The sequence below is a fragment of the Amblyraja radiata genome, chromosome 6, assembly GCF_010909765.2.
Source record: "Amblyraja radiata isolate CabotCenter1 chromosome 6, sAmbRad1.1.pri, whole genome shotgun sequence".
Classification (NCBI taxonomy): domain Eukaryota; kingdom Metazoa; phylum Chordata; class Chondrichthyes; order Rajiformes; family Rajidae; genus Amblyraja; species Amblyraja radiata.
The window spans coordinates 8,624,197-8,645,061 of record NC_045961.1 but is presented as its reverse complement, the minus strand read 5'-3'; the positions used below and the strand labels follow the sequence as shown (position 1 = coordinate 8,645,061).

At 47.9% G+C, this 20,865-nt stretch overlaps 1 protein-coding gene across 2 annotated transcripts in view; it reads left to right on the top strand.

Moving 5' to 3' along the window:
• The first annotated feature begins 374 nt into the window (after window positions 1–374).
• The window catches only part of rnf121 (ring finger protein 121), a 44,408-nt gene continuing 23,917 nt past the window's right edge, over window positions 375–20,865 (top strand). The window contains exons 1-5 of one of the 2 annotated variants that reach the window (XM_033022158.1): window positions 375–529; window positions 5,771–5,808; window positions 7,975–8,116; window positions 13,868–14,022; window positions 18,215–18,322. In XM_033022158.1, coding sequence (XP_032878049.1) covers window positions 449–529; window positions 5,771–5,808; window positions 7,975–8,116; window positions 13,868–14,022; window positions 18,215–18,322 — 524 coding nt within the window. In that variant the 5' untranslated portion in view covers window positions 375–448. Of the gene's footprint in view, window positions 530–5,770; window positions 5,830–7,974; window positions 8,117–13,867; window positions 14,023–18,214; window positions 18,323–20,865 lie in introns of those variants that run through there. The other variant, XM_033022159.1, reaches the window with a different exon arrangement.

The window sequence follows — 20,865 nt, the reverse complement described above, 5'->3', positions numbered from 1 at the left end:
GTGTATTTATTTGTGTATATGCCCAAGGACACAACGACAGTACACACTCCAACCAAGCAGGATTCGAACCGGCCACCTTCAGGTTGCCAGCCGAACACTTAGCCCATTGCGCCATTCTATTGTATATGGTCACACTGATGTGATCTGATATGCATTTATGCCTAAATTATTCTGTTGTGCTGCAGCAAGCAATGCAAGATAAGAAGACTTTGTCCAAGTTGTCCAAGAGGGGCCGTCACGTGACGCAGCCCACTGACATCACACAGTCGGTGACGTCACGCAGCCGCTGACGTCACGCCGCCCGCCACGTCGCCCGCTCACGTCACGCCGCCCGCCACGTCGCCCTCTCACGTCACGCCGCCCGCGGGACCCGGCAGCAAGCTGGCGGCCGATTGGCCGGGACGCGCGCAGCCAACGGGGCGCGGCGTTGTTGGTTACCAGGCTAAAGATGGCGGCGGTGTTGGAAGTGGAGGCGCCCAGGCCGCACGGAGACCATCGGCACGGCCGGGAGGCGGACGACGAGGAGCTGGTGAGCGCAGCGCCTGACCGGCCTCTCCCTCCCTCCCTGCCCTCCCTGCCCCCCGCGGGCGGCGAGTGCCCGGTCCCAGGGCCGCGCTGGCAGCCACGGCCTTGGGTCCGGCGGGGGGACCCGCTCCTTCTCTCCTCTCCTCTCCTGCCCGGGGGAACCGGTCCTGCTGAAGCGGTTGCAGCTGCTGCCACAGCGTCCCGGAGCCCCCCCACCACCACCGTCCCTCGTCCTTCTCCCGTCCCCCGCCCGCTGAACCGGGCCGCGCTGGCACAGTCTCCCCCTCCCCCTCCCCGGGGAACCGGTCCTGCTGAAGCGGGGCCAGCTGCTGCCACAGCGTCCCGGAGCCGCCTACCCCGTGCCCAGCACCGCCGGGGACCCCGCTCCCATTCATGACCATCGCCGTCCCCGCACACACTGCTGGGGAACCCGCCTCCAGTCTGTAGCCCGAGCCCGGCCGCTGCCCTGGCCGGCGGCGGGGAGTCTTGTTTCACTCCTCTCTTCGAAAGAACCCCTGTTAAAATTCCTAACTATGATTGTGTGGCATCGCTTACCTCTTGCTCTTCAACACCGCTCCTCCTTTTGTAGCAATTTAGGTCTTTTATAAAGTGTTGTAGTCGTTAAAGAGAGGATCCGACAGTGAGGTTTTTTTTGACACATGTACCTGATTATGAAGTGGAACGATGACATTCTTATTTGGTGTATGTTTATGATCATTAGAAACATGGAAAAATAGGTGCAGGAGTAGGCCATTCGAACCAGCACCGCCATTCAATATGATCATGACTGATCATCCAAAATCAGCACCCAGTTCCTGCTTTCTACCCATATCCCTTGATTCCGTTAGCCCCATGAGCTAAATCTAGCTCTCTCTTGAAAACATCCAGTGAATCGGTCTCCACTGCCTTCTGTGGCAGAGAATTCCACAGATTCACAACTCCCTGGGTGAAAATGTTTTTCCTCATCTCTGTCCTAAATGGCCGGCTCCTTATTCTTAAACTGTGAACTCTGGTTCTGGACTACCACAACATGGGGAACATCTGACCTTTCTGTCCTGGGCCTCCTCCATTGTCAGAGTGAGGCCCTGCGCAAATTGGAGGGACAGCACCTCGCATTTCGCTTGAGAAATCTATACCCCAGCGGTATGAACATTGACTTCTCTAACTTCAGATAGCCCTTGCTTTCTCTCTCTCTCCATCCCCTTCCCCATCCCAGTTCTCCCACTAGTCGTACTGTCTCCGACTTCATTCTATCTTTGACCCAGCCCTCCCCTGACATCAGTCTGAAGAAGGCTGTCGACCCGAAATGTCACCCATTCCGTCTCTCCAGAGATGTTGCCTCACCCGTTGAGTTACTCCAGCATTTTCTGTCTACAATGGGGAACATTTTTCCTGCATCTAGCCTGTAATTAAATGCAACAATAATGGCAATAACGTATAATAAATTATTTGTTATTCTCAGTAAACTAGACAATGATAGTGTAAAAGTTGCACAGTGGATAGAGCTGCTGCCTCACAGTGCCAAGGACACTGGTTCGACCAAGTGTGGAGTTTGCATGTTCTCCCTGTGACCTCACGGGTTTCCTACGGATGCTCTGGTTTCCTCCCACTTTCCGTAAATCTGTGCGAGTTTGTAGGTTAATTGGCCTGTGTAAATTGCCCCAACTGTGTAGGGAGTGGATGAGAAAGTGGGATAACTAGTGTGAACGGGTGGTCGGCGTGGAGTCTGTGGGCTGAAGGGCCTGTTTCCATGCTGTATCCCTTTAACAAGAAATTAGTATGTAGCGCAAACATAGTAGTGCAAGGTCTGCTCTTGATCCTGGTGGTTATGGTTCTTAGACTTATTGTGACACCTTTAATGTGCCATCATTCACCCATATAGTGGATCAGTTTCAGTGATTTAAGCTCAAAATGAACCTCTAAATAGTGTCTTGCATTAGGTAGATTGAATTCCATTCAAGGTGTGGAAGATTGCATCTTTCACTGTTTTGACTAATGCAATCAACTCAACGTGCACAACCGGAAGATGAAATAGAACAAGTTGTCCAACAACTTTAGGCTGTGCACGCCACACGAAGGAAGAAGTGAATGTGACACTCCCTCCAATACGATGGTAGCAGCAAGATAAGAGCATGGCCAGGACGGCTTGGGTCTTTGATATTAGCTCCCTTCGATGGGTGGAGAAGTCAGTGCTTGTTATGGACTGGGGCTCAGTACCAGTCAGCCAGGATATTAATAAAGGGAAAAGCTAATTAGTTTTCCTATTGTTCTCTGTTGTTAATCGTACTTGGTGATTTGCATCCCTGCTTCGGGCTAATTGCTCAACCATAAATTTTTGCCTGGTTGTAATTGTTGACGTAGTTGTCTCCGGATCAGAACGATTTTAGTTTTAGAGATACAGCGTGGAAACAGGCCCTTCGGCCCACCGAGTCTGCACCAATCAGTGATCCCCACACATTAACACAAGCCTACACACACTAGGGACAATTTATTCTTATACCACGTATACAAACCCCAGCCAATTAACCTACAAACCTGTACGTCTTTGGAGTGTGGGATGAAACCGAAGGTCTCGGTGGAAACCCACGCAGGTCACGGGGAGAACGTACAAACTCCGCACAGACAGCACCCATGGTCGGGATCGAACCCAGGTCTCTGTCGCTGTGCCATCTATGGGTGTGGATTGAGTGTGTTCAGTTGGCCAGAACCTAGTATCTATAGTAGTAATGGGCCTGTCCCACTGGGCGATTTTTTTTGGCGACTGCCGGCATCATTGACTGACATATTAGGTCACCAGAAAATACGCGGCGTGATGACGTATGCCGCGCTGTGTTTTCTCAAGTGACGCAACATTTTTTTGCCGCCGCTGGATTTTGAAATGTTCAAAATCTTTTGGCGACACTGATAAGATGCCGGCAAAATCGCTAAGTGGGACAGGCCCTTAAGACACTAAAGCACTGTTCGAATTAATGTCATATTCACAGAGAGAGCACCTTGATTGAATTAATGCACCCATCTCAATCTCCCTAATGCACTATTTGGAAATTCATTTTGACCTTCGACCAGTGCCACTGAATCTGATCCACTGCATGTGTGAATTGTGGTGCCTTGCAAAGGAGTCACTGATAAGCCTGATGATCATTGACCTTGAATGAGTCACCTTGCTGGGTCACTTCAGAGGACTTTCAAGAGAGAGCTAGATCGGGCTCTTAAAAATAGCGGAGTCGGGGGATATGGGTTGAAGGCAGGAATGGGGTACTGATTGGGGATGGTCAGCCATGATCACATTGAATGGGGGTGCTGGCTCGAAGGGCCGAATGGCCTACTCCTGCACCTATTGTCTATTGACTGTTGAAAGTCTAGCACAGGTTGGGGAAGGATAGTTGATTTTTCGTTTCCTAAGAAATATCAGTGAACCATTTGAGTTTTTAACAACAGCCTACGAGTCGCATTGTCATGCTTCAAGTCAAGCTTTTTATTCTATATATTTATTTTTAATTTGATTACCTCAATTGCCATGTTAGAATTTAAACTATAATCCCCAGGTCTTCAGTCCATGCCAATGGGTGCTGGTCCAATGACTAATTATATAAGGAACACTGCTGAGCTCTGTGTGGGCAGTGTGAGCTGTATGTTACAAGTTGTCAACTCTAGCCTGAAGAAGGGTTTCGGCCCGAAACGTCGCCTATTTCCTTCGCTCCATAGATGCTGCTGCACCCGCTGAGTTTCCCCAGCAATTGTGTGTACCTTCGATATTCCAGCATCTGCAGTTCCCTTTTGAACAAGTTGTCAACTCTTTCTGACTGTCTCAAAGGGCATTGTGAGCAGTTAATCAATTTTATATAGTGATTGTTGTTCTGTAAGCAAAAATAGAGACCCATAACATTCATAGACGGATGCCATAAATAGAACTTCAATTACTAACTGGTTTGAAACATAGATACATAGATAATGTTTGTCTATTTATGCATAGCAAGGAACTGCAGATGCTGGTTTATACCGGATAGACACAAAATGCTGGAGTAACTCAGTGGGTCGGGCAGCATCTCTGGAGAAAAAGGACGGGTGAAATTTCAGATCGGAACCCTTCTGATTGGTTCTGACCTGAAACATCATCAATCCATGTTCTCCAGAAATGCTACCTGACCCACTGAGGTACTCCAGCACTCTGTGAAACATCACCTATCCATGTTCTCCAGAGATGCTGCCTGACTCACTGAGTTACTCCAGCATTTTGTGTTTAGCTTTTCTCTATTCATGATTTGCTTGGACTAAGGCTCACTGAACTCTCTGTTGGAATAATGTGACCATTTTACCATCTGGCTAGAATGTCACCTCTTGCATTTAATTCCATCCCACTACATGAGGGTATTGGCCCACGTCTTGTCCAGAGTGGTGCCTGGGTGAAGATGTTTGAAAGAGGATGAGTTCTAAACACACTTAAATTAATAATTTCAAAACTGTAATCAATCTAAATGTATTAAGGATTAAGTGTTTAAGAAATAACTCTACTCCTATCACCTATGACCTTGATTGTATTTATGTATAGTATTAGCTGATCTGATTGGATGTAATGCAAAAACAGCGTTTCACTGCACCTCAGTACAGGTTGAATCAAGAGAGTTTTATTGTCAGACTAGACCAAGTGCAGACCCGTTGGGTCTGTTTCCCCAACGTGCGTTTGTGGGGGGGGGGGAGGAGGAGCTGTGGCATCACACTCACATGTCCCAGACAGAACAATTAAATTCTTACTTGCTGCAGCACAACAGTGTATGTATACATAGTACTTTTCAAATAATATAATAAGTAAAAAACTAAACTAAAACAAAAACAATTTGGGAATCATTCATGTTTAAGAAGGAACTGCAGATTCTGGAAAATCGAAGGTAGACAAAAATGCTGGAGAAACACAGCGGGTGAGGCATGGAGTGAAGGAAATAGGCGACGTTTCGGATCGAGACCCTTAAGTGTTTAAGAAAGAACTGCAGATGCTGGAAAAATCGAAGGTACACCCTTTGGGTCTTGACCCGAAATGTCGCCTATTCCTTCTCTCCATAGATGCTGCCTCACCCGCTGAGTTTCTCCAGCATTTTTGTCTACCCAACATTGCAACATTGCTTTTTAATGTTGACCCTCGAGTTCCCAACCCAAAATGTCGACTGTCCCTTATTTTTGCACAAAATTCCACCATCTGCTGTTCTTCGTGTAACCTTCACCTCTTCATGCTTTTCCCTATCTCTTTCAGATTGACCTAACAGGCCTGTCACCAGAAGAAAGATGGAGGTGAGACACGTGCGCAGTAAGGTAGGAGATAGAGGCACTGGAGGAGGTGCGAAAAAATTGACAAGGATGATTCCAGAGCTGAAGCTAGGAGCTTGTAGGGGGTTCCCAATGTTGGGGGAGTCCAGAACCAGGGGTCACAGTTTAAGAATAAGGGGTAAGCCATTTAGAACGGAGATGAGGAAACACTTTTTCACACAGAGAGTTGTTAGTCTCTAGAATTCTCTGCCTCAGAGGGCGGTGGAGGCCGGTTCTCTGGATACTTTCAAGAGAGAGCTAGATAGGGTTCTTGAAGATAACGGAGTCAGGGGATATGGGGAGAGGGCAGGAACAGGGTACGGATTGTGGATGATCAGCCATAATCACATTGAATGGCGGTGCTGGCTTGAAGGGCCGAATGGCCAATCCTGCAGCTATTGTCTATTGTCAAAGGTTGCAGGGAAAATGGGGTTGAGAGAGAAAGATAGATCAGCCGTGATTAAATGGCGGAGTAGACTCGAAGGGCTGAATGGTCTATTTCTGTTCCTATGATTTGTGATAAGGAAAAATTGTGCTTTGATAAGGTAAAGATAAAGTTGTTTATATTCCTGGGAATCCAAATTGAGAGGTTTGTTAATGTAAAGTACTGCTCGTACATTAAATAAAGCTGAAGTTATTGGTCTCCCAAATGTTCCAATGGGATTGGGCAGGAGAGTAAAACTTTTAATGTATTTAAATAACTGTGAAGTAGTTTATAGATGGATCTTTGTCAGGGAGATAGCGTGACCTGAAACTGGAAATGCTGGAAGAACTCAATAGATGCAGGAGTAGGCCCTTTGAGCCAGCACCGCCATTCAATGAAGGAAGAAGGTACAAACTCCTCACAGACCACCCGTAACCAGGATAGAACCCGGGTCTCTGGCGCTGTAAGGCAGCAACCCTGCCACTGCCCCACCGTGCCTGCCTCGGCTGCAGGTGAGGCAGTGTTTGTGGAAAGAGCATCAGGTCATGTTTTGGCCGCGAGATCCTTTATCAGAACTGAAGAAAGGAACTATTTAGTTGCGGCAGAGCAGGTGGAAGCGGGCGATGGGTGGACTTATCGCAGCGCAGGCACAGTGGGTAGAGCTGCTGCCTCGGTGCCAGAGACCAGGGTTCAATCCTGCTCCCAGGGAAAACGTGCAAACCACACCCAGACAGCACCCAAGGTCTGGATTGAGCCCGAGTCTCTGGCGCTCTTGAGGCAGTGACTCTAGCAGCTGTGCCACCCACCGTCATGTTTCCTGAACTTGCATTGGGCAGGAGGCCACAGAAAGATGGTGTCAGAGTGTCAAGGGTTATAAATGTGGGGTCATTCTGATGGACTGAGTGTAGGTGCTCTACAGAAGTCACCCAGTCTAGCATTGGTAGATTAATGAATGAATGAATGAATTGTCACTGACACCAGCATGCAGTGATAAACCTTGTTTGTTTGCTATCACATTGAATTGGCTTGAGAGGGTCGAATGGCTTACTCCTGCAGATATTGTCTACATCCAGTCAAATCATAGTATACATGGTGAGACCACATTTGGAGTATTGTGAGCAATTTTGGGCCCCGTATCTGAGGAAGGATGTACCAGCGACAGACTAGAGGGCACAGCCTCAGAAAAAAACCATTAGAAAGGAGATGAGGAGGAATTTCTAATTTTTCTCATAGAGAGTGGTGAGTGTGGTATTCTCTGCCTCAGAGGGCGGTGGGGGCCGGTTCTCTGAATGCTTTCAAGAGAGAGCTAGATAGGGCTCTTAAAAATAGCGGAGTCAGGGGATATGGGGAGAAGGCAGGAACGGGGTACTGATTGGGGATGATCAGCCATGATCACATTGAATGGCGGTGCTGGCTCGAAGGGCCGAATGGCCTACTCCTGTACCTATTGTCTATGATTGAATTTGATATATTAACAAAACGTTGTCAGAGAATTGTGGAAGCAAAATGAAACTTCTAAACAGATACATGTTTAATTTGCAGTCTAATGCCACCAACTGTTGAGTATTTTCAATATTTTCTCTTACGATTAACATGGGGAAAAGTTAAAGGGTTAAGGAACCAAGGCGTGTTCACGGAGTTACGGCACAGATTGATTAGAAGGAAAGGCAGGCTTGAGGGGCTGAATGGGCGTGTGTCCCTGTTTACAGCGCTGTGCTTTGTTTCAGGGTGGAGCATGCGCGGATGCATGCCAAGCACCGCGGGCACGAGGCCATGCACGCCGAGATGGTGCTCATTCTCATCGTTACCCTGGTAGTGGCACAGATTCTCCTAGTCCAGTGGAAGCAAAGGCACACCAAATCCTACAACGTAAGTGTGGATTCATATCTCATTTTCTGCTTCAGTCTGTGCCTTGGGGAGTAGATCCTCTCCTTGGGAGGAGGTGAAGCGCAAGTGTGTGGCACAGAGTTGCTGCCTTAAACCATCCGAAACCTGGGTTCGGTCCTGACTACAGTTAACAGTTTAGTTTATTGTCACGTGCACCAAATTACAGTCTAGCAAAATGGTGAATGGTATGTTAGCATTCATAGCAAAAGGATTTGAGTACAAGAGCAGGGAGGTTCTACTACAGTTGTACAGGGTCTTGGTGAGACCACACCTGGAGTATTGCGTACAGTTTTGGTCTCCTAATCTGAGGAAAGACATTCTTGCCATAGAGGGAGTACAGAGAAGGTACAGAGAAGGTTCACCAGACTGATTCCTGGGATGGCAGGACTTTCATATGAAGGCAGTGGATAGACTCGGCTTGTACTCGCTAGAATTTAGAAGATTGAGGGGGGATCTTATAGAAACTTATAAAATTCTTAAGGGGTTGGACAGGCTAGATGCAGGAAGATTGCTCCCGATGTTGGGGAAGTCCAGGACAAGGGGTCACAGCTTAAGGATAAGGGGGAAATCCTTTAAAACCGAGATGAGAAGAACTTTTTTCACACAGAGAGTGGTGAATCTCTGGAACTCTCTGCCACAGAGGGTAGTCGAGGCCAGTTCATTGGCTATATTTAAGAGGGAGTTAGATGTGGCCCTTGTGGCTAAGGGGATCAGAGGGTATGGAGAGAAGGCAGGTACGGGATACTGAGTTGGATGATCAGCCATGATCATATTGAATGGCGGTGCAGGCTCGAAGGGCCGAATGGCCTACTCCTGCACCTAAATTCTATGTTTCTATGTTACAGTGAAAAGCTTTCGAAAAGACTACAGCTGCTGTCTGTACAGAGTTTGTATGTTCTCCCTGTGAACTGCGTGGGTTTTCTCCGAGATCTTTGGTTTCTTCCCACACTCCAAAGACGTACCGGCTAATTGCTTGGTATAAATGTAAAATTGTCCCTGGTGTGTGTGTGTGTGTAGGATAGTGTTAGTGTGTGGGGATCGCTGGTCGGTGCGGATGGTGGGCCGAAGGGCCTGTTTCCACCAGTGACGTGCGGTGAGGTCAATGGCTGGGGAGGCACTGGCTAGTATCAGTGGCCCGGCCCGGCCCTCCCTGTATTGATCACCGCGTCTCTCCGAGGAGAGAGAGGGGTGGAGCCGTGGCTGGGATGGAGGGATAGAGAAGGGGAGGGAGAGAGAGAGAAGGGAGAGGGAGAGAGAGAAGGGAGGGAGAGAGAGAGGGAAGGGAAGGAGAGAGAGAGAAGGGAGAGAGGGAGAATGGAGGGAGAGAGAAAGGGAGGGAGAGAGATAGAGGAGGGAAGAGAGAATGGGGAGAGAGGAGAGAAAATGAGAGAGAGAGAGAGAGAGAGAGAGAGAGAGAAGGGAGAGAGGAACAATGGCACGTTATAACCCGCAGCCGTCCCATTCTGACCACCGCCGAACCCCCCCCACCGCACCATTGCACCCTTCTTCACGGCGGCCCAGTGATGTCTCGGCTCTGACAATTCGAGGGATCTAACCGGTAACAACATTAAGAGCAGCCCCGGGTCACTGTGCTCCCCGACTCGAGTCTGAGTTTGAAAAATCAGGTAATGATGTGTCCCGAGGGCTATATTTTGGAGACACCAGCCTTACATGAACTAAACAAAAATGTACAGAAGTAAATTGATGACTATTATTGTGATAAGTATAGATCTATTTTTAAAAAATCTAATAACTTTCTAATGTACCAACAAAGTCTACCTTCCCAAGTGGCGTATCTTGTTCCACTCCATGATCTTTGGTCAGCGCCGGCGCTGCTGAAGCTCGCTAACGTGGAGGGAGAGTGAGGTAGCGTCAATTACGTGGGCTGGGCCGACGTAATTGACGCTCGCTCTTCCTCCACTAGGCTCAAGACACACCCCCTTGTGAGGCAGATGTGATCGCTGCCTCCCCTGGAGCTTTTTCAATGCAGTTTTATGTGAGACCAGCGAGCACAAATATAATATCTTTATCTGTGAAATACGTTACCTGGACAATGGACGGTAAGGACATGTAATGAAGGGGTTTACACACATTACTTTGGTGACATACATAGAGATGGTAACAGGCACACGCTTATTGCCCGCGCTCCATCCAGTTTCTGAGGGATTGCGCAATCAGAGGGGAGGCTCAGCTCATCGCTGCCTCACCTCTCATTTCTCCATGTATTTGCAGCGGAGCTGTGAAAATTTTGTGATTTTGACTATAAAAAATGATTAGATTCATATAGAAATGACATTTATAACAGATCAGTGGAGAAATCTTTATATTTATTTTATTTTATTTTTCTTTACTTTTCTTAACAGCTATTTTCATTGGGAATATGACAGGTGAAGCTCTGCCTCCCCTGACTGCACGTCTCTGGTTTCCACGCTGTATATCTAAACTGAACTAAAAGAAACTAAATGCACCAAAATATCATTTAAAAGGTTAAACTACAGGTTGTGCAAAGGCTTATTTCCTGTGGTGCAGAAGATTAAAGGGTGGACGTTGATTTGAGTTTAAGATGATTTAAAGAAAGCAATGACTAGATGAACAGAAACCAGAGGAACAAGAGACTGCAGGTGTTGGAGTCTTGATTAAAACAGTGCAGGGGGGGACGCACAGAAGGCAGTGGAGGCCAATTCACTGGATGTTTTCAAGAGAGAGGTTTAGCTCTTAAGGCTAAAGGAATCAAGGGATATGGGGAAAAAACAGGAACGGGGTACTGATTTTGGATGATCAGCCATGATCATATTGAATAGCGGTGCTGGCTCGAAGGGCCAAATGGCTCACGCTGCCACAGCTTTGTGTCATCCGCAAACTTGGAGATGGCACATTTAATTCCCTCGTCTAAATCATTAATATATATTGTTAATAACTGGGGTCCCAGCACCGAGCATGGCGGCACCCCACTAGTCACTGCCTCCCATTCTGAAAAGGGCCCGTTAATTCCTACTCTTTGCTTCCTGTCTGCCAACCAGTTCTCTATCCATGTCAATACCCTACCCCCAATACGACCATGTGCTCTAATTTTGCACACTAATCTCTTGTGTGGGACCTTGTCAAAGGCTTTTTGAAAGTCCAGATACACCTCATCCACTGGCTCTTCCTTATCCATTCTACTTGTTACATCCTCAAAAAATCTCAGAAGGTTAATGAAGCATGATTTCCCCTTCATAAATCCATGCTGACTTTGACCGATCCTGTTACTGCTTTCCAAATGCGCTGCTATAACAACTTTAACAATCGACTCAAGCATCTTCCCCACTACCGATATAAGGCTCGCTGGTCTATAATTCCCCGTTTTCTCTCTCCCTCTTTTCTAAAAAAGCGAGGTTACATTGGCTACCCTCCAGTCCACAGGAACTGATCCAGAGTCGAGAGATCTTCGGAAAATGACCACCAATGCCTCCACGATTTCTAAGGCCACCTCCTTGAGTACTCTGGGATGCAGACCATCAGGCCCTGGGGATTTATCTGCCTTCAGTCCCAACAGTTTACCTAACACCATTTCCTGACTACAGTGGATTCCCTTCAGTTCCTCCCTCCCACTAGATCCTCGGTCCCCTGTTAGACTCGATTAGACTGATCGACCGGGCTACAACTTAATTTAAAGAAAACCTTCCAGTGTGAAGGATAGATGGGACGTATATAGGATTGAACCTGGAAAGATGGTTCTTCCAGGGCCTTTATAGATAGAGCCAGTGCTGCTGAGGTTTCCTTTGATTAGAAAGTACACGTCAATGGTAACGGCAATCTCTGGAGCCTTGGTCCCGTGAGGCACAAATTAGGAAACAAGGTTGAAGATAGAGTGATGGAGCGAGGGAACCAGATGTTTATTCTCAATCCTCAAGAGACGTCAAAGTTTCTCCCACTCCAATGATTTTTTTTTCTCCCCCTAGACAATAGGTGCAGGAGTAGGCCATTCGGCTCTTCGAGACAGCACCGCCATTCAATGTGATCATGGCTGATCATCCACAATCAGTACCCCGTTCCTGCCTTCTCCCCATATCCCCTGACTCCGCTATCTTTAAGAGCCCTATCTAACTCTCTCTTGAAGGTATCCAGAGAACCGGCCTCCACCGCCTCCTGAGGCAAAGAATTCCACAGACTCGCAACTCTGTGTGGAAAAAGTTTTTCCTCATCTCCATTCTAAATGGCTTACCCTTTATTCTTAAACTGTGGCCCCTGGTTCGGCGCTCACTCAACATCGGGAACATGTTTCCTACCTCTAGCGTGTCCAAACCCTTAATAATCTTATATGTTTCAATAAGATCCCCTCTCATCCGTCTAAACTCCAATGTATACAAGCCCAGCCGCTCCATTCTCTCAGCACATGACAGTCCCGCCTTCCCGGGAATTAACCTGGTGAGCCTACGCTGCACTCCCTCTTGCTATTGAGGGAGTGCAGCATAGGTTTACAAGGTCTGTGAACTGGTGTGTCTTATGTACGCTTGGCCAGGCCGACCCTGCGATGTCACAGACCTTCACATTCAGATCAAGATACCCGCACTACAACAACTGGGACTTGGAAATGGTGCCAATCTGGAGACTCTCTTTCTGCTGACTCAGTGTACCACTATAAAATTGCTGTACAATTTTTCGGCATCTGAGACATTAATATGCATCTAAGTGCTTATGTATAGAGATACTTGTATTGAAGTTAGACACAAACTCTGGAGAGAAGGAATGGGTGACATTTCGGGTCGAGCCCGAAACGTCACCCATACCTTCTCTCCAGGGATGCTGCCTGTCCCACTGAGTTACTCCAGCATTATCGCTTTAAACCGCATCTGCACTTCCTTCATACATGTACTGAGCTGTGTACAAAATGAATATCACTGTACCTCGGTTCAAGCGACAAGTTAAGTACCATACCATAACACTGACTCCTAAATGCTGAGCATTGTGTTTATGACCATAATCAGACTTTATTAGCCAAGTATGTATTGCAACATACGAGGAATTTGATTTGCCATCCAGTCATACAATAAAGATCAACAGGACACACAAAATACATTTTAACATGGACATCCACAACAGTGACTCCTCCACATTCCTCACTGTGATGGAAGGCAAAATAAAGTTCAATCTCTCCCTTTGTCCTCCTGCGGTCGGGGGCCTTGAGCCTTCCGTTGACGGGACGATCTTACTCCGGTAGCTGGTGGTGGGCCTCCTCGTCGGGGCGATCAAGCTCCTGCATCAGGAGGGGGGGGGGGGAAATCTCAGCTCCCCCGAGCTGGGCGATCTACCCGGGGTCGGGGCTTGTCGAACGTCGTGCAGCTTTTTGAACTTCCCGACGACTGCGAGCTCCTTGATGTTAAAGTCCGTAGGCTTCGATCCCAGGCAAGGGATCGGCTCCGATGGTAAGTCCACGGCCCCGCGGTGGGGCTCAAAGTCAGTCTCAAGCAAGGCCTCCAACCACGATGTTAGGCCGCAGAGCGACCGGAGATACGAACCGGAAAACAATCGCATCTCCGGCAAGGTAAGAGACCGGAAAAAAGTTTACCCCCACCCCCCACATAAAACAAACCAGAGAATATTAACACAAATTTTAAAACACACTAAAAATAACAACAAAAAAAGACGAAAAGGACAGACAGACTGTAGGCGAGGCTGCCATTGCTGACGGCGCCACCCGGTGGTAAGTTGTATCAAGAGCGTGATGCTAAACCTGTCTCTGATCTCCTGCAGATGGTGACACTGTTCCAGATGTGGGTCGTGCCGATCTATTTCACAGCCAAGCTGCATTGGTGGAGGTTCCTGGTGATCTGGGTACTGTTTACGGTTATCACGGCCTTTATTACGTTCCGAGCCACACGGAAGCCACTGGAGAGAACGACACCCAGGTAATGTAGAAACAAGGAAGCGCTGATGCTGGTTTACAATAAAAATTTAAAAAAAGACAAAGTGCTGGAGTAACCCAGCGACTCGTGCAGGACTCCGGGAGAAAATGGATGGGTGATTTAATTATATTTTTAGAGACCCGGCGTGGAAACAATAGACAATCGGTGCAGGTGTAGGCCATTCGGCCCTTCGAGCCAGCACCGCCAATCAATGCGATCATCCCCAATCAGTACCCCGTTCCTGCCTTCTCCCCATATCCCCTGACTCCGCTATCTTTAAGAGCCCTATCTAACTCTCTCTTGCCAAATATCCAGAGAACCGGCCTCTGAGGCAGAGAATTCCACAGACTCACAACTCTGTGAGAAAAAGTGTTTCCTTGTCTCCGTTCTAAATGGCTTACCCCTTATTCTTAAACTGTGGCCCCTGGTTCTGGATTCCCCCGACATCGGGAAGTTTCCTGCCTCTAGCGTGTCCAAACCCCTAACAATCTTATACGTTTCAACAAGATCCCCTCTCAATCTTCTAAATTCCAGAGTGTGCAAGCTCAGCCGCTCCATTCAAACAGGCCCTTCAGCCCACCGGATCTGCGCCAACCAGCGATCCCCGCACATTAACACTATCCTACACCCACTGGGGAAATGTTTACATTTACACCAAACCAATTAACCTGCACATCTTTGGCCTGTGGGAGGAAACCAAAGATCTCTGGGAAAACTCATGCAGGTCACGGGGAGAACGTACAAACTCCGTACAGACAGCACCCGAAGTCGGGATCGAACCCGGGTCTCCAGCGCTGCATTCGCTGTAAGGCAGCAACTCTACCGCTGCGCCACTGTGACCGTGATGTTTTGGGTTGGGACCCTTCAGGCTGATTGTAGGGGGGGAGAAGAGAGAAAGCTGGAAGAGAGAGTGGTAGGACAAAGCCTGGCAGGTGTAAGAAACCCCCTGAATCTGGTGGTATGTGCTTTTGTGTCTTCTGGCTGAAGGGAGAGAAGGCAATGACCAGGGTGCGAGTGGCCCTTGTTGATGTTGGCTGCTTTCCTGAGGGCAGAGGTGTTCCCAAACCAAGCTGTGCAGCATCTTGATAGTGTGCTTTCTAAGGTGAATCTGTAGAAGTTGGCAAGTGCTGTTGGAAAAATGCCAACTTTAGTCATCTGAGGAAGTTGGGGCCATGGTGTGTTTTCTTGGCTATAACATTAGACGAGGTGCAGGAGTAGGCCAGTTGGCCATTCGAGCCAGCACCGCCTTTCATTGTGATCATGGCTGATCATCCACAATCAGTACCCCGTTCCTGCCTTCTCCCCATATCCCTTGATCTTTAAGAGCCCTATCTAGCTCTCTCTTGATGCTGCCTCAACGCTGAGTTTCTCCAGCATATTTGTCTACCCCAGTTAGGAATATTACTTGCAAGATACAGCTTAGCGACGTGCTTCGGCCCACCGAGTCGAACGAACGCCGACTGTTGATCGCCCGTTCACACTAGTTCCATGTTGGCCTATTTCTGCGCTCACTCCCTACACACTGGAGGCAGTTTACAAAGCCCAATTAACCCACAAACCCGCAATGCTTTGGGATGTGGGAGGAGACCTGAGCACCCAGAGGAAACCCACGTAGTCACACTGCCCGAGACCCAGGTTCAATCCTCATCTTGGGATATTGGGTGCTGTCTGCATGGAGTTTGCACGTTCTCCAGCACCCAATATCCCATGATCAGGATTGAACCTGGGTCTCAATAGACAATAGGTGCAGGAGTAGGCCATTCGGCCCCTTGAGCCAGCACCGCCATGCAATGTGATCATGGCTGATCATCCCCAATCAGTACCCCATTCCTGCCTTCTCCCCATATCCCATGACTCCACTATATGTGAGAGCCCTATCTAGCTCTCTCTTAAAAGTATCCAGAGAACCGGACTTCACTGCCCTCTGAGGCAGAGAATTCCACAGACTCACCACTCTCTGTGAGAAAAAGTGTTTTCTCGTCTCCGTTCTAAATGGCTTACTCTTTATTCTTAAACTGTGGCCCCTGGTTCTGGACTCCCCCAACATCGGGAACATGTTTCCTGCCTCTAGCGTGTCCAAACCCTTAATAATCTTATATGTTTCAATAAGATTCCCTTTCATCCTTCTAAACTCCAGAGTGTACAAGCCCAGCCGCTCCATTCTCTCACCATATGACAGTCCCGCCATCCCGGGAATTAACCTTGTAAACCTACGCTGCACTCCCTCAATAGCAAGAATGTCCTTCCTCAATTTAGGGGACCAAAACTGCACACAATACTCCAGGTGTGTTGTCACCAGGGTCCTGTACACTGTCTTGGGCTGTGTGCAGCAGGAGCTCTACCAACTGTGCCATTATGCCACCTGCAATCAATATGAAATGATAACGCCCTCGGTTACTGACCCTTTGATGGTTTTGTTTGAACATTGAATTTCAGAGGGCATCAATTTGCAGAATGCTCTGTTGGCAATTGACCCTGGCCACTCCCGAATGCGTGGGTCAAAGGAAGTGTTGCATAAGAACCGGCCCTTCAGCCCATTGAGTCCACACTGACGATAGACACAAAAAGCTGGACACAAAAGATAGACACAAGAAACCGTTCTTCAGTCACCCTCGGCAGAGAGGCGACTTTTTCCATGTCGCTTCTCCGCCTCCACTCTAGCGGCCTAACAGCTTGGACTGGAGCGGCCTTTCCCAGAGTCGGGCCCAGAGCTTCAGCAGCGGGAGCAGCGTGGACTTTTCCATCGCGGAGCGGGCGAACCATTGCCGGGGGTCGCCAGAGAGGAGTGCTCCGATCGCTGGCCTGGTGACTTTGGCATCTTGGGGCTGTGGTTTGCGGAGCTTTTAGCCGTGGGCATGGCATGTACTTACCGTCTGGAGTCTGGGATCCCTTGCTGGGGATCGCCGGCGAAGAGCTCCGACCGCCGGCCTGTGGCCTATAATATCCTGAAGCCGCGGTCTCCGGTAGGAAAGTGCCGATTCGGGCACTACAAACCGCGGCGTGTGTTCGATCGTCCCGACATCGGAGTTTGGATCATCCCGATGAGAGGGCCTGTACATCGGGCCATCCGTAGCGGCGACTACAGGAGGTTTATGGCCCCGATCACGGAAATGAGAAGCTGGTGCGACTTGGGTGGGGGAGGGATGGAGAGAGAGGGAATGCCGGGGTTACTTGAAGTGAGAGAAATCAATATTCATACCACTGAGCTGTAAGCTGCCCAAGTTTGTGTTCAAGTCAAGTCAAGTTTATTCGTCACATACACATACGAGATGTGCAGTGAAATGAAAAGTGGCAATGCTCGCGGACTTTGTGTAAAAAGACAAACAAACAAACAACCAAACAGACTACAAACAGAATGGAACAGAATTGCATATTATTTTACATATTAAATATTGTGGGCGGAAGGAAAAAGGGAAAAAAACAGCACTCTCTCTGACAATGGAGGAGACTTAAGGGCCTGTCCCACTTGGCCGTCATTTGCGTGTAATTTACGCGACATCATTTACGTGTCACGATGCGTGCGTGGTGACGTAGGCAGTGACGCACGGTTGCGTGCGGCGCCCCAGGATTTTGGGATGTACAAAATCTTTGTGACTCGCAAATGACTCCCAAGTGGGACAGGCCCTTTAGGACAGAAAGGTCATTGTGGGAATGAGAAGTGTTTAGAGATCAGGTAGGTGCAGGCGGGTCAGTCCGCACTGACCATCGATCACCTGTTTCCGCTACTTCTATGTTATCCCACTTTCGTATCCACTCCCTACACATTAGGGGCGATTAACATTGGCCAATTAACCCAAAAATTCGGCACGTCTTTGGGATGTGGGAGGAAACCGGAGCACCCAGAGGAAACCCATGCGTTCACAGAGAGAACGTACACACAACAAAAGCTTTTCACTGAACCTCGGTACACGTGACAATAAATTAATCTCCACACAGACAGTACCCGTGGTCGGGATCGAACCTGGGTCTGGCGCTGTGAGTCAGTAGCTCGACCAGCTGCTGTGCTCCACTGTTCGCATCAGATTTTCTGAGGTAGACAAAAATGCTGGAGAAACTCAGCGGGTGAGGCAGCATCTATGGAGAGAAGGAATAGGCGACTTTTCAGGTCGAGACCCTTCTTCAGACTGAACTTGTTTTTGTTTGATGTCCTGCCTTGCACATCGTTTAACTGCTTGTGGTTTTCTTTTGGTTGCAGGTTGGTTTATAAATGGTTTCTTCTACTTTACAAGCTGAGCTATGCCACTGGAATTGTTGGATACGTTGGAGTAATGTTCACCCTCTTTGGTATAAATTTATTATTTAGGTAAGAGCATTTACTTTTTTTCTTTTTAAAACAAAAAAACTAATTCCTGCTTGAAATGATGTTTTAATAATTCATATGGGTGAGGTGTTTGTTCATGGGAGAAGTGAATGGGGGATCCTGGGCCTAAAATGATCACGGTGAGGTGAGGTGAGGTGCATAATAAGATAATGCTGGGCCTGTGTCCTGGAATTCCTCAGTAAAGCCTAAGTTATAAAGCACAACACAGTCAACTGTGGGATTTGAAAAATGTATATAGTTTAGTTTATTTTTAGAGAAACAGCGTGGAAACGGGCCCTTTGGCCCACCGAGTCCACGCCGACCAGCGATTCGGGTACAATGCTTTCAAGAGAGAGCTAGATAGGGCTCTTAAATATAGCGGAGTCAGGGGATATGGTGAGATGGCAGGAACGGGGTACTGATTGTGGACGATAGACAATAGGTGCAGGAGTAGGCCATTCGGCCCTTCGAGCCAGCACCACCATGCAATGTGATCAAGGCTGATCATCCCCAATCAGTGCCCACTGTGATCAGCCATGATCAAAGTGAATGGCGGTGCTGGCTTGAAGGGCCGAATGGCCTACTCCTGCACCTATTGACTAACAGTATCCTACACATACTAGGGATAATATACAATTTTACCAAGCCAATTTGTCTACAAACCTGCACATCTTTGGAGTGTGGGAGGAAACCGGAGATCCCGGGGCAAACTCACGCAGGTCACGGGGAGAACGTACAAACTCCACTCAGACAGCACGCGTAGTCAGGATCGATCACGGGTCCCTGGCGCTGTAAGGCAGCAACTCTACCGCCGCACCACCGTGCCGCCCCAACAGTGTTTATATTAATCATGATAAAAAATTAATTACAATTAAGAGATTGGACTGTTATATTGGATACGAAGGGTATATATTGGCTGTGGGCCAAATGCACGCAAATGGGATTAGTCCAGCACACCAACTTGGACGGCATGGACAAGATGGGCTGAATGGCCTGTTTCCGTGCCGTGAAGCGCTATAAATCTCTGTGAAGAATACTAGTTGTTTTTAAATGGGGAAATTCAAGTATGCAGACATTAGAATTACAAGCTCGCAATTAGATAGTTGATTACATTTAGTCACAATTAATCACAAGATTAAGTTTTATGATCGCAAAACATATCGATCATTGTTCCATTGTCGGTACATTTAACAATTAAACACACTTGTCACTGTCTTGTGTTAAAGTAAATGAAATTAAAGTAGCCATTGATTTTTTTAAAGTAGGGTTGATGACAGACTTGAATCTAATTGTGGAATTGTTTTTTGAGAGAGACAATTTCAAAGTGCATTGTGCTGGATTTCAATTAAGAATTATGTGCGAGAAAACTCTAAACTGCACTTTTTAAGACAAAACTGCAGATGCTGGAAAAATCGAAGGTAGACGAAAATGCTGGAGAAACTCAGCGGGTGAGGCAGCATCTATGGAGCGAAGGAATAGGTGACATTTCGGGTCGAGACTTCAGTCTGAAGAAGGGTCTCGACCCGAAAGATTGTTAAGGGTTTGGACACGCTAGAGGCAGGAAACATGTTCCCAACGTTGGGGGAGCCCAGAACCAGGGGCCACAGTTTAAGAATAAAGGGCAAGGCATTTAGAACGGAGATGAGGAAACACTTTTTCTTACAGAAAGTTGTGAGTCTGGAATTCTCTGCCTCAGTGGGCGGTGGAGACCGGTTCGCTGGATACTTTCAAGAGAGAGCTAGATAGGGCTCTTAAAGATAGCGGAGTCAGGGGATATGGGGAGAAGGCAGGAACGGGGTACTGATTGGGGATGATCAGCTATGATCACATTGAATGGCGGTGCTGGCTCGAAGGGCCGAATTGCTTACTCCTGCACCTATTGTCGATTGTCTAATTCCACAGATTCACCACCCTCTGACTAAAGAGATTCCTCCTCATCCCCTTCTTAAAGGAATGTCCTTTCATTCTGAGTGTGACTTCTGGTCCTAGACTCTCCCACTAGTGGAAACATCCTCTCCTCGTTCACTCGAATCAGGCCTTTTGATACCCTTTGTTCGATACAATATTTGTGTGATTAAAAACATTTTGTTGCAATGAATTAGGTAGGTTAATTGGCCAGTGTAAATTGCCCTGTGTGCAGAATCAGGGGGCTATTAATGCGAAAGTGAAGAGGATTAAGTTGTTTTAGTGTCAAAAGACAATGGGTGCAGGAGTAGATCATTCGGCCCTTCGAGCCACCATCACCATTCACTGTGATCATGGCTGATCATGCCCAATCTGTACCCCGTTCCTGCCTTCTCCCCATATCCCCTGACCGCTATCTTTAAGAGCCCTATCTAGCTCTCTCTTGAAAGTATCCAGAGAACCGGCCTCCACCGCCCTCTGAGGCAGAGAATTCCACAGACTCACAACTCTCTGTGTGAAAAAGTGTTTCCTCATCTCCGTTCGAGGTGGCTTACCCCTTATTCTTAAACTGTGGCGCCTGGTTCTGGACTCCCCTAACATCGGGAACATGTTTCCCACCTCTAGCTTGTCCAAACCCTTAG